The 13,698-nt window shown below is 43.4% G+C and overlaps 1 protein-coding gene across 1 annotated transcript in view; it reads right to left on the reverse strand.

Moving 5' to 3' along the window:
• Nucleotides 1–1,606: 1,606 nt before the first annotated feature.
• LOC308584989 (cytochrome P450 2J2-like) overlaps nt 1,607–13,698 on the reverse strand; it is a 48,662-nt gene continuing 36,570 nt past the window's right edge. The window contains exons 6-9 of the mRNA XM_081190411.1: nt 8,220–8,361; nt 6,959–7,146; nt 6,362–6,503; nt 1,607–1,917 (exon numbers count right to left, since the gene is read on the reverse strand). Of these exons, the coding sequence (XP_081046537.1) occupies nt 1,730–1,917; nt 6,362–6,503; nt 6,959–7,146; nt 8,220–8,361 (660 nt within the window). The 3' untranslated portion in view covers nt 1,607–1,729. The remainder of the gene's footprint in view (nt 1,918–6,361; nt 6,504–6,958; nt 7,147–8,219; nt 8,362–13,698) is intronic.

Raw genomic sequence — 13,698 nt, forward strand, 5'->3', positions numbered from 1 at the left:
CCATGGACGAGAGCACGCCAGGCACTCCTGTCTTCCACCGCCTCCCGCAGTTTGGTCAGGCTCATGTTTGTCACTTCGAGAACACTGTCCAACCATCTCGTCCTCTGTTGTCCCCTTCTCCTTGTGCCCTCCATCTTTCCCAGCATCAGAGTCTTTTCCAGGGAGTCTTCTCTTCTCATGAGGTGGCCAAAGTATTGGAGCCTCAGCTTCACGATCTGTCCTTCCAGTGAGCACTCAGGGCTGACTTCCTTAAGAATGGATAGGTTTGTTCTTCTTGCAGTCCATGGGACTCTCAAGAGTCTCTTCCAGCACCATTATTCAAAAGCATCAATTCTTTGGCGATCAGCCTTCTTTATGGTCCAGCTCTTACTTCCATACATCACTACTGGGAAAACCATGGCTTTAACTATACGGACCTTTGTTGGCAAGGTGAAAAAAATAGCCCTTCCATTTACACTTCTTCCATTCTTTTTCCAAGAAAAGTTCCAGAGGTTTGATAGCTTTCCTCTCTAAATTCACTCCAAGTTGTGTGCAGACTCCTTTCTCTTCCAACTCTCTCTTCCAGCTTAGGATGTCTCTTCATCTCTTCATCGGTGGCTTCCTTCCACTCCTCCAACATCACAACACTGCCATTTGGCTGTTTCAGTCCTCTAGTCACCTTTTGTGAAGGACTTCTTCATTACACCATCTGTTGCCTCCACCATTTCATCCTTCTGTTCTGGAAATCCTTCATCCATATTGTTCTCCAAAGTCTCTTTGTCCTCTTTAATTCCACTTTCCATTTCATTCTTTTGTTTTCTTAGCTTTTGGGTGGTTGCTTCCGTACCCATCTCTGCTGTTTCTCCTTGTTAAAATGTTACACACACACACACACACACACACACACACACACCAATTGCTCAGTATTCCTCCATCCCTCCATTATTCCTAAAGCCACAGTTATCTCAGTTTTCCACCATCTCCATTTACTCAAACTTCTGCCATTGAAGGAAAGGCTAGTGGAAGTCAGGGGAACGTCTGTTTCAAACTTCTCCCCCTTCCATTCCTTAACTGTGATAAAGGATGTGAAGCCTTCAAATATTGCATAGTGCCTCCACACAACCTATTTCACTCCTGATACCTTGCGTGGTCCGCGTTCCAGGTTCCGGGTTCAATGTAGTGATTTAGAAGAGATATTTTATTAACAAGCACACATGTACAGTATCCATCAAAGAAACTTAACATTCTTCAACTGGAGAAGCCGATAGCTTGCTCTGAGTAGTCTACTCATCTTCAAGATACAATAACATAGCATGGGGGGTGTTAGAAGGGGGCTGCAGAAAAGGGAGAGAGGAGGAGGTGTGGGAATGTGTGTGTAAGGGAGATTTGAGAAAAGGAAGGGGAGGAGAAAAGGGAGCAAGAGTAAGAATGGGGATGCAAAGGAAAGTTGTCAAAAAGGAGGGAGTAAGGAGGCATTGGGAGAGGGATGAAGATGAAAGCAGGGGCATGAAAGGGCCTGAAGAAAAGGAGGAGATGGGGTGAAGGGGAAAACAGATGCAAAGCAGAGCTGCAGAAAAAAAGAGAATTGGCTTCAGAAATGGAGCTGCGAAGGTGAAAAGAGACCTCAGTAGTTGTATGGGATGAGATGGGAAGGGAAGAGGAAATGCTAGGGGGTTCATGTGTCAGGAGTGGCCAAGGGGTCACCGAGTGCAGGAAGCAGGGGTGCAGCCCCTAATATTTTCCTATCTTCTTATGTGTTGCAGCGGGGAACTGCACAGAGTTTATAAGGATGGGGATGTGCTGTAGTCCCTATTATAGCCTTTTGATTGAGCTCTTTGACTCCTTCTGGCAGCTGAAAACTGAATGCCCTCAGCAGGCTGGTCAGGAAGATGAATATTTCGATCTTTGCCATCTGCATTCCCAAACAAATGCGAGCCCCTGAAGAGGAGACAAGTAGAAGGCAGCAAGTGAGCAATAATTTACTTTCCAGTGTTCATTGCTTTGTAGCTATAAACATTCTGCATAACACTCTGGCAAAATAGACATAGTTAGGATAGGGAAAACATCAAGGCTGCTGTCAATTTTCTAGCCTGGTCAGTGGTAACCTTTCTTTCTTCTTGCCATACTTATGTTTTGTTCTGTAATTTGAAGTTCCCAATCTCATATCAAGGAAGATACATTCGGGAAAAGGATGGATTGAAGATGAAGGGTCCTGTGGGAGGGGCAGGGCAGAGAGCATCTCCCAGGGCTAGAAGCCAGTGTAAGAGGGTCTAGCTCCCAGTGAGAACTGGGAGGGCTCACTTTTCTGTGTGCAGAATAAGGGTGAAGATTTAATTTTGATAGAGGACCCTGTTATTTCCTTTATTTCTTTTCAATCTTTTCTTCCTTTCCTATTTTTCTTTCTATTTTCCCTTTTAGATTAGCATGGCTTTTATTGTGTCTCACGTAGAAAACTTTCAATAAAACTTGATTTTAAAAAATTAAAGGAAAACTTTGGTCAACTGCCCAAATCAGCAATGCAGAAAGGGATTAAGACCATGAGCAAACTGTCCTGCCAGATTTCTCTTTCTCGCAGCCCTGCACCACAGCGGGTATGGAGGGGAAAGGAGCACAGCACGTGTCCCTCAAACAGCACATTCACTTTCCCACCTCAGCTGGAACGGACCATTGGGAATCTCGGACATAGGGGATCCTGCTGCTGCTGCTGCGAATGCTGCCACCAGTAGCAGGACGCTGCTTGCCTCCCTGGCTGCTTAAGAGTGCTTCTCTCCCCTCCACCTTTCTCACTTTCTCACCCACCCCTCTGCCTTTCTCACTTCCTGGTTTTTGCGAGACTTCTGAAGAATGCATGCTCCAATCGCATGGCTGAATCGTTACCTTAGGGTAGCAGCCAGGCAGGGCAGGGCGTTCGCTCCAAGGGTTGATCGAGCGCTTGGATGGGGAACGAAAAGAAAAAAAGGGGGCGGGAGGAACAGGCGGGAGAGGAGAGAGTGCCTTGAGCATCAATTGTTAAGTTATTATGCTTCTGTGTGTGAATTCTGCGGACACGCACAAACGCGCCCTCGCGCAAACTGGCTAACTTACAAATCAGCCCCGTAATCTCCTCTCTGAAATGAAACATTCCAAGCAGGGAGGCTCATCGGCAATCCAGTAGCCTTTCTGAGAAAGGGAAAGGTTTTGTTTCCGACTGCAATCTATTTATATGGAATTGCACAGTGCAAACGGCAATGCTAGCTGTTTATGCTTTTCCTCATGCGATGTGAATAGAAATATTGTTTTGCAAGGTGGAATAGCCTTTGCACAGAGAAAGAGGGAGGGAGGAGTCCAACACTTACAATTCGAGCTGAAAATAAGCTGGTAGTCAACTAAGCTTTACTCAGAGTAGACCCATTAAAATGAAGGACTATGACTAAGTCAGGTCCATTAATGTCAACAGTTGACCTTCTCTGAGCTGACTACTGTCCAGAGTTTCTTTCAGACGAATAGACTATTATCCTGGGTCCTAGTATGGCTCCACTGAAGGAGGGAGAAACATAGACTCTGTTGATGTGCATGAGCTAATTTAATATGAAACATTCACTGAAAGCAAAACCTCTTTTGAGAATAAAAGTCCTATATGTTTCCGAAAGGTCATGTTCATGCCTTAGAATCTAAGGTGGCCCCCAGATGTTGGTGGGTTCCAACTCCCATCAGACCCAGATAGCACAGCCAAAGGCAGGGATGATGGGTGTTGTAGTCCAACAGCATCTGAAGAGCCTACAAAAGCAAAGCAGGTCTGGTCTGATCAGATGTTTTCAAACTTGCTGAATACTCAGTGCCTATTGAACCAATGATATCTGTAGTCATTATTTAGCACTTGAATACTGTGAATCTAATCCACAAATATCCTTGCAATAATCAGGTCAGTCAAGCCCCAAGCCAATATCCCAAGCATATCTGTGGAAATAGTTGAGCTCAGTTTCCTAAACCCTTGTCTGATACCATCCATCTACACATATTCTGGAAACAAAAGTTACTGAAACAATTTGTTGTTCCATACGTATATATCTCAATGAAAAAAACATGTTTATTAAAAGCTGACTATTTATTTTCTGTTTCTATTTCTTATTTTCTATTCCTTATTTTCTCCCAGACTTAGAAAGATTGTCCACCAACTGGGAAAACAAACGTCTCTCAACTTTCAATTTCCCTGATTCTAAAACTGGATTTATTTTTTGTTTGTTTTAGTGAATCCATTGCACTAATTTTCAAGATTAGTGAAGCACACAGCCAAGGGCTCTGTAAGCTAAATGTGCTTCATATATAGTAAATGTATAATAAACCGATAGCTGGAGGTTGCAGAATTTGTAGCACTTTTAGTTGAGGTGGTCAAGTACCGTATATGCATTTGGAGAGTGCCCCTAAATTCCATACTGACAGACACTTCAGGTGATTTACACAAATTGCATACTTTAGTAGTACTTTGGTCTGCTTTGTTATGTGAAGTATCACAGACTGTCAGAAATTATCTAGGTAAATGTTTTATCTGTGTTAACAACAGTTCTTTTCTTTTGAAGAGTTGGAAGTATGTCTACAATAGTGTTGTGCAGTTCATTTTAAACTTAGGCATTTTGCAAGCTCTCTGTTAGAGTTGCTTTTTAGAGTTGCTTTTTAGCCTAACATTTTTGTCACACCTCTTATAGTATGAACTAGCATCAAAAAACGACTTTGATGAAATTATTACTGAGTCTTCTTCGATTAAAGCAAAAAAAAAAAAAGTTCTAATCACATGAGACTTCATTGAGGAGATTCCTACTTGAAGCCAGAGTTGAATAAGAACTTGTAACATGACTTGTGAATAATGTTAATAATTTTCTTATTTATATCAACCAAATAACACAGATACTGTGAAAGCAATGCCGTTTTACATCATATAGTATTATAATATAAAGTTATCATTGTGAAATAAATCAGTATGATATTTTTCTACATTTCATTTATCTGTATACTGTTTTACCACTTAATTACATTAAAAAAAACTGTCAACTGCCATCTAAATGGCATTTGCTTTCCTGAAACCTTTTACAGTGGTGCCCCGCAAGACGAATGCCTCGCAAGATGAAAAACTCGCTAGACGAAAGGGTTTTGTGGTTTTTGAGCTGTTTCGCAAGACGAATTTCCCTATGGGCTTGCTTCGCAAGATGAAAACGTCTTGGGTTTTTTGCAAGTTTTTCCCCTTTTTCTTAACACCGTTAATACAATTGCGACTTGACTTCGAGGAGCAACTCATAAAACGCGGTGTGGTAGCCTTTTTTGAGGTTTTTGGTGATTTGTGAAGCTATTCCAAAACTTTTCCGACACCGTGCTTCGCAAGACGAAAAATTCGCTAGACAAAAAAACTCACGGAACAAATTAATTTCATCTTGCGAGGCACCACTGTATTAAGACATAATAAATTAGATATTGTATTTTCTGGGAAAGAATTCAATACAAGGTGAAGTGTGTGAGGAATTGAATGGCACAGGGTGGGGTGGGGTGGAGGAGAGGCAGAAAGAAGAGCTAATTTGTCCGTGGCACTGATCACTGCAGATGGTGACAGCAGCCACGAAATTAAAAGACCCCTGCTTCTTGGGAGAAAAGCAATGACAAATCTAGACAGCATCTTAAAAAGTAGAGACATCACCTTGCCAACAAAGGTCTGTATAGGAAAAGCTATGGTTGTCCCAGTAGTGATGTATGGAAGTGAGAGCTGGACCATAAAGAAGGCTGATCGCCGAAGAATTGATGCTTTTGAATTCTGGTGCTGGAGGAGACTCTTGAGAGTCCCATGGAGTGCAAGAACATCAAAACTATCCATTCTTAAGGAAATTAGCCCTGAGTGCTCACTGGAAGGACAGAGCCTGAAGCTGAGGCTCCAATACTTTGGCCACCTCATGAGAAGAGAAGACTCCCTGAAAAAGACCCTGATGTTGGGAAAGATGGAGGGCACAAGGAGAAGGGGAAGACAGAGGACGATATGGTTGGATAGTGTTCTCGAAGCTACCAGCATGAGTTTGACCAAACTGCGGGAGGCAGTGGAAGACAGAAGTGCCAGGAGTGCTGTGGTCCAGGGGGACACGACTAAACGACTAAACAACAACAACAAGGGAGCGCAATCTGGACAGTTCTGTCAGGGGCGAAATATCACCTAGCTATGGCTCTGGTCCCAAGCCACCAACCCAGAAATCCCCTTAACTTGCCACGGCCTTGCCCCATTCTGCTGACCAGCAGTGCCATTCCAGCCAGAAAGATGCTCCTTCTGCTCTGGCCCACTCCCTCATGTGCTGCTGCTGATGTCATTTCCTGGAAGCAGACCAGTAAGCACATCTACAGATCACAACGTAGCTTGGTCTTCTGCGTTTACCTGCACCAAATGGCAGATATTCTTTTCTGTTCACGAATTGTCCATCCTTGTCCAAAAAATGATTTGGGTTGAACTCTGCAGGTGTATCCCATCGTGTTGGATCAAGAAGAACAGAGCGTAGATCGGGAAGAATCATAGTCCCCTGCAAATAAGAAACAAGTGACTTGGAATGCATGCACATCAATACTTTTTTTATTGTCCCACACTATCCCAAGACTAATCATTGCAGAGACTGATCTGAATTATATTATTATTATTATTATTATTATTTTGGTGGGTGGCTTTGTATTCATCACTGTAAAAACTTTCTGTACAGGCAGGAACACAAGAGGACTTTCCCCCACCTCTTTTAAAATGAATGCTCACGACCACGCGGAGACTTCTGGCCACTACATGCTCCTCCCCTGCCACAATTGCCCCATGGAATGGCACTTGCTGATGGTGAAACATGTCTGCAGATGGAGCTCCTGCTCTTGCCCTTCAGATTTTTGAATGGACAGGAAGTTCCTGTATGGCTGGCTGCATCTCTCAATATGAAACCTTCTGCTGCTCTTTGCTCTTGGGCTACAGGAGTGCAGCTGTATCACACTGTTATACCTTGGGAATGAGAAAACCATGCAGCTTGAAATCCTTTGTACATTGCCTAGGGAACCCCAAAAAACTGGCAAATTTAAAGCGCTGCATCTCATGAATCACAGCATTGGTGTAGGGCAGTTTCTTCTTATCTTGATAGCAGATTGAGTGAGCAGAACCTATGACATCTTCTATTTCCTTGTGCATTTTATCTGAAGAGAATGATGGAAACAGGTTTATTGTTAATACTGCATTTTATTTCAGTTGGACATTTATTTCCCTTGAACATATTCCATAAATCTCTGTGAATGAGTCCCAGGTTCTTGCATTCAAAGCCCACCTCGTCCTCCAAAGAGTTTAAGTCAGTCTATATGGTTCTTCCCCACTCTAGATCCCAGGTAAGAAAAGGTTGAAAGAGAAGCTCATCTCAATAGTTTCTGGTTGCCAGAACTGTCTGGATTTGCCGAAGGGCTGGGATCAAAGGCTGTCATATATTCATCCTCCACCCCCAGCCCTCAATATTTCCTGTTTACTTACACTGGCATGCTTTCGAACTGCTACGTTGGCAGAAGCTGGGACAGAGCAACAGGAGCTTATGGATTCGAACTGCCAACTTTCTAATCAGCAATCCCTAGAGGCTCAGTGCTTTAGACCACAGTGCCACCCACATCCCTCATGTAATGGAGCATGGAGAGGCAGGAATGAGGCTCAGTCACTTATCTCACAGCAGGGGCATTCTTGTACATTTGTTGCATAAAGAAACTGCTAGCAGATTTGCAAAACAAAACAGGTACAGGTTGTGGTATGGTATCAAACTGGAGGGGGCAATGTGTTGATTCCTGCATTGCAGGAGGTTGTATTAGAAGACCCTTGGGGTCCCTTCTAACCCTACTATTGTAGGCTTCCTTATGACAAATGACAGAGCATTGCCATGAAACTCATCTCCAACTATAAACTTCCTAGAGACATTTTATTCTGTTACTTGACTATCTTGCTCATTCAGTGAATTTAGGGCAAGGCCCATGATTTTTCCCCCGTCCCAGCTTTCTGGGCATTTTACATTTTTCCATCTGTTAATTATAGGTTCTAGAAACTATGAAGGAAAATGTTGGTGGGAAAAATATCTTTCCAGACATGAAAGTCAAAAACATTTAGCTTATTTCAATATCGTTTACCTTCCATAATTTACATGATAAACTCACTTTTAACTCTTTCTGATATAAAACCTTTAAAGAACTATGCTCCACCCTAGTGGTCAAGAGAAGCCCTGGCTCTCCTCTCTCACCTTGGATATCTGGATGACTTGCCAGGAGGAGAAGTGCCCATTGCAGAGAACCCCTAGTTGTGTCCGACCCTCCTACAAAGAGGTCAAAAATGCACTGGGCCAAGTTTTCTTCCTCATAGGTGGACTCTGGGTCATTCCTGCTCTGGTGTTGAAAATGGGGAAATGACATGTCATTTACACTTTATCTTCCTTCCCCCACTTATTACCATACCATACACACATGCTTCATGAGAGGTGGGGTATCCTCTTATAGTGCCTAAGGTGAAATGGGAAGCTGCTGCCACACCCACCTGTTGGCTTTTTGCAGTATGGTAGCGCTGCAGAGAGCTTGCTGGGGAGACCTTGCATTAAAAAGGGACTCAAAAATAACTTAAAGAAGGTTTTAATAAGAAAAACAAAAACTCCATTTACACTAAATATATTAACAAACAAACATGACCCAACCACCAACCCATCCCCCACGGTAATGGGAGAGCTAGGTGCTCCTCCTTATATACTACACCCAGATGCTGACACACCTTAATCAAATACAACTCAGCAGCACCTGCTATGTTTCACAGCTGTAAAGCTGGGTCTCGTTATCTTGCTCTGGCCCTTGCTCTGGCCCCTTAAAGACATACACATGGAGTGGAACAATGATGAACCTTTACATTTAAAGAAACCATTCAACATTTCCCCTGCGGTTCATCATTGTGGAACAAAAACATAAAGCATACTTTGTACATGTTTTTCATGTGTAACCTTTGGAAGTGCTTTAGTAAAAATGTCCGTAATTTGATTGTCACCTGGAACATATTTAAATACAACCATTTCATCAGCAATTAGTTTCTTTACAAACTGTAAACGTAACCTTAAGACTCTAGTGCGCTGCGTATTGGTCTCTGAACACAGGATAGCAAGTCCACTCTGGGAATCAATAAGTCTCATATCTGGGGTTTGTGGTACAAGAGACCAAGTGTTATGCACTTTTAAAGAAGCTATTTTGGAGTTCATAGCTTTATACCAATTTACAGCTTGGTGCTTAGGTAAATTCTGAACATCATTGTAGCTTTTTGGCTCAAAAACCGCCTTATTGGCATACACAGTATTAAAATGTTCATCTGCAAAACGTTGTGGCTTCTGTCTCTTTCTATCTGAACGTCTCAGTCCGGAAGGAGAGTCAGACTCCTCAGACTTAATGGGACTCAGTGAACTACTAGTTTCAGGTTGTAAATCATCATTGTCAGACTGAAGAGGTGCCTGTAGGCTAAGCTCATGGTCAGAAAACTCAAGAGAATCTAACCTCCCCTCAGGTGCCTGTGACTTTAAATCCTCAAACAAATTATCAGATCCAACAGGCTTTTTATCTTCTTCCATTAATTCAGAAGCACCATTTCCTGCTGCTGCTGCTGCTCCTGCTTCCTCTTCTTCCTCAGTATCATTTATACCATCAGTATCTTGGAAAACAGCAACTCCATTCCAATTTACAGTTTGTATCATGCTTCTGGTAATATGAAATTTGCCAGTTGCGGGTAGGTAAATTCTGTACGCCCCCTGCTGGTAGCCCATTAATTTTCCCTGAACACTACGCTCACCCAATTTCTGCTTAGCGGGATAATGCATACTTACATCTGAACCCCAAATACGTAGGTATTTCAGATTAGGGCGTTTTTTAAACAGCTTCTCATAGGGGGTGACATCTAAACCAGAATGATAACTGCGATTTCTAACATAACAAAAGGCATTGAGTGCTTCAGCCCAAAAGACTTTGGGCAGATTAGCATCGTGCAGATAAGTTTTAACCCCAGCCTGCAAGTCACGGTGCACAACTTCAAGCCCATTTTGCCAGGGACTTCGGGGGCAAGATAACTCATGAGTAGTCCCCTGCGCTTCCAGGAATTTCTCAAAATCCTCAGAAACAAATTCCCCGCCCCGGTCAGAAAACAGGTTCTTAATCGGTTTGTTAAAGTGCGTTTTTACCCAGTTGCAAAAAACCTTGTACTTCTCAAATGCTTGGGACTTCTCAGCTATTGCATAAGTCCAACAATATCTACTATACTGGTCTATCAGGGTAAGCCAGTACTTCGAACCTCCTAATGATGGTGGGAGTGGCCCAACTAAATCACAATGTACACGCTCAAATGGCTCAGTTACTTTTCTATCTGAGCACCTACCCTTGTGTGCAACCTTAATCTTATTCTTGCAACAGGATAGACATTGCATAAAGAATTTTCATGGTTTTAAGTTGAGGCCATTGACAATATTCTTTGTCTTAATTACATCAGCAAAATTCAGGTGTCCCAGAATTCTGTGCGCCTCGTGGACACACCCAGAATGTGGTCTTACATTCCTCAACCCCTGGCTTGACTGTGCTGCTCTGCAATTTATAGGCGATTGGGAGTAGGTGCGAAAATACAGTCTATATAAACCATCAGATTCCCGGGCATACAATAGACGTTTGTTCCCATCGAAAAACTCACACATAGACTTTAAGAAACACACAGTTATCCCTTGATGAGCAAAGCACCTTACTGATAATAAATTGTCCACTGACGGGCAGTAAATGCAGTTCGCTATTGTAATGTTTAAAGAGTCAAGTTTAACAGTACCCCTGCCAAGCGACTGCAGGACTTGTGAATTGGCTAAATGTACATTACCAATTTCCTCTTCGAAAGAAATAAACAAGCTTTGATCATTGCAAACGTGCTGAGATGCTCCTGAGTCAATAACAAAAGACTTCCATTTGGCATCTTTAATTCTTTTACGATCTTTAGTCCGAGCGTGAAAAGCTCGCGGCTCGTTTCTGTCTTTACGGTACGATGTCGGCTGCTGGGCTGACGACCGTGACTGACGAACAGAAACAGGTTTGGGAGTACTTTGCTTTCTTTTGGATCTGCAGTCCCTTGCAAAATGTCCTTGCTTATTGCAGAACCAACAACGCTTTGCAGCTTTAAATGCAGTTGTATCACCACAGGTTTGCATATGGTGTTCCATATGAGCCAGTGTGGTGTAGTGGTTAAGAGCGGTAGTCACGTAATCTGGGGAACCGGGTTCGCATCTCCGCTCCTCCACATGCAGCTGCTGGGTGACCTTGGGCCAGTCACACTTCTTTGAAGTCTCTCAGCCCCACTCACCTCACAGAGTGTTTGTTGTGGGGGAGGAAGGGAAAGGAGAATGTTAGCCGCTTTGAGACTCCTGAAGGGGAGTGAAAGGTGGGATATCAAATCCAAACTCTTCTTCTTCTTCTTCCTCATTCTTTCTGGAAACAGGAGTGCTTATGGCACAAGCCTCCCTTCTATCCAACTCGCCCATTAATCTTGCCGTTACCCCTTCCACAGTTAATTGTGCTGGTGGAATGGCAGATATCTGGCTAGCTGTACCATCAAAGTCCTCATTAAGGGAACATAGAATGATAAATATATACTGAATATCAGGTATCTCCATGTCCCTTTGAATTAATTCGCCGCGTATTGCCTCCAGACGTCTCAAGTGTGCCGCCAAATCACCACCAGGCTGCAACTTCGTCTGGTACAACTGCTTGAAAAACGTCAATGCAGACGCTGACTCTTTTCTAACATGCACTGCTGAAAGACTGTCCCACATTTCTTTGGCAGTTTTCTTATTTCTTATATAGACTACTTGCTGGCCGCTGACTGCCAAATTAATTATCGCCCTGGCTTTTGCATCTCCTTTCGACCAAGCATTAGTTACAGGGTCAGGAGGGTCATCAGTTACATAGGTCCATACTTCTCTAGAGGTCAAAAGCGCCTCCACCCGAAAAGACCATAAACAATAGTTCTCATCTGTCAGCTGTGGGAAGACCAGAGCCTTCTCAGCTTCAGGAACCCGGTCAACCATTCTGGAACTCTTCCAGACCCACAAAAACTACGCTAACAGGAGAAGGAGTTTTCAAACCTTTCTCAGAGTCCAAAAATATGCAGTCATCCACTCAGCAGCTGGGCCCATAACCAAAGATGTTGGCTTTTTGCAGTATGGTAGCACTGCAGAGAGCTTGCTGGGGAGACCTTGCATTAAAAAGGGACTCAAAAATAACTTGAAGAAGGTTTTAATAAGAAAAACAAAAACTCCATTTACACTAAATATATTAACAAACAAACATGACCCAACCACCAACCCATCCCCCAGGGTAATAGGAGAGCTAGGTGCTGCTCCTTATATACTACACCCAGATGCTGACACACCTTAATCAAATACAACTCAGCAGCACCTGCTATGTTTCACAGCTGTAAAGCTGGGTCTCGTTATCTTGCTCTGGCCCTTGCTCTGGCCCCTTAAAGACATACACATGGAGTGGAACAATGATGAACCTTTACATTTAAGGAAACCATTCAACACCACCCCCCGCTGTTGCTGCCCTCACTCGCTGGATCATCACCTTTTCATGATGAGTGGGCTTGCAAATTCCTATTACCCTTACAAGCGAAGCCATTGGGATTCTCGTACTCCCAGCAGGGTCACCCAAGGCGGTAAGGTCAAAGGGGAGGAGCTAGACAAAGAATGATCCAAGAAGTCAACAACGGCAGAAGAGGCGGGTGATAACAAGCGGTATGTTACAACTGAATTTACCGGTCGCCATGACAACTCATGCCATTAGAACAGAGCCTTACTGCGAAGACCGTTCATTGGTCAGTGTGCACTGATCTACAGACATAAAACAAATTCACGTACAGGCGTCTTCCAAAAAACCCATCCCAAACCCAAACACCCAAAGTTCCATGGTGATCAGCATATGGTAACAGGGGCAGGATTGTGAAATCTGGAAGCCCTTAGTCATGAAACAGCACATGGGCGGTGGATACAGATTTAGTCATTCTGACTCAAGGAACAAGGCAGTTGAGCAGCTCAGCAGCTGTATCCATGACTGAGCAGCCCTTTTTAGGATATACTCTGCTCACTCCAAAAAGGGGAGGGGCTAGAAAAGGTGCCCTAACCATAGTCTGCCTCTCTTTTTCCCTGACTGGATTACCACGCCCAGTGGGGTCACCACCCAGGGGTGGTAAAAGACAATTGAACTTTGGAACATGGAATATATGGACAGATATAACACAGATAATGAGCATCCTGAACACAGAACTGCCATCATTGCAAGAGAGATGTGACGTTTCAACATCAATATTACAGTGCTTCAAGAGACTCAAAGAGCAGGCAAGGGACAACTGAAGGAAGAAAAAGGAGGCTACACATTCTTCTGGAAAGGTCTATCGGAACAAGAAGGTCAAATACATGAGGTAGGCTTCGCTATCAAAAACAATCTTGTAAAGATCCTGTCAGAAGTCCCTACCAGACTTCTGGTAAACTCACCAAAAGCCAACAGGCTACTATTACCAACACACTCATTCGACAGAAAAATAAATTTAAAACTTCATGGAGGCATCCTCAGTCAAACCACTGGCACCTCTTAGACTATGTTATTGTCTGTGCTAAAGATTTCTGTGATGTGCTCCTTACCAGAGCTATGACGAGTGCCAGCAAATGCTGG

This window comes from Podarcis bocagei (assembly GCF_964188305.1).
Source record: "Podarcis bocagei genome assembly, chromosome: 4".
In the NCBI taxonomy this organism is placed as follows: Eukaryota; Metazoa; Chordata; class Lepidosauria; order Squamata; family Lacertidae; genus Podarcis; species Podarcis bocagei.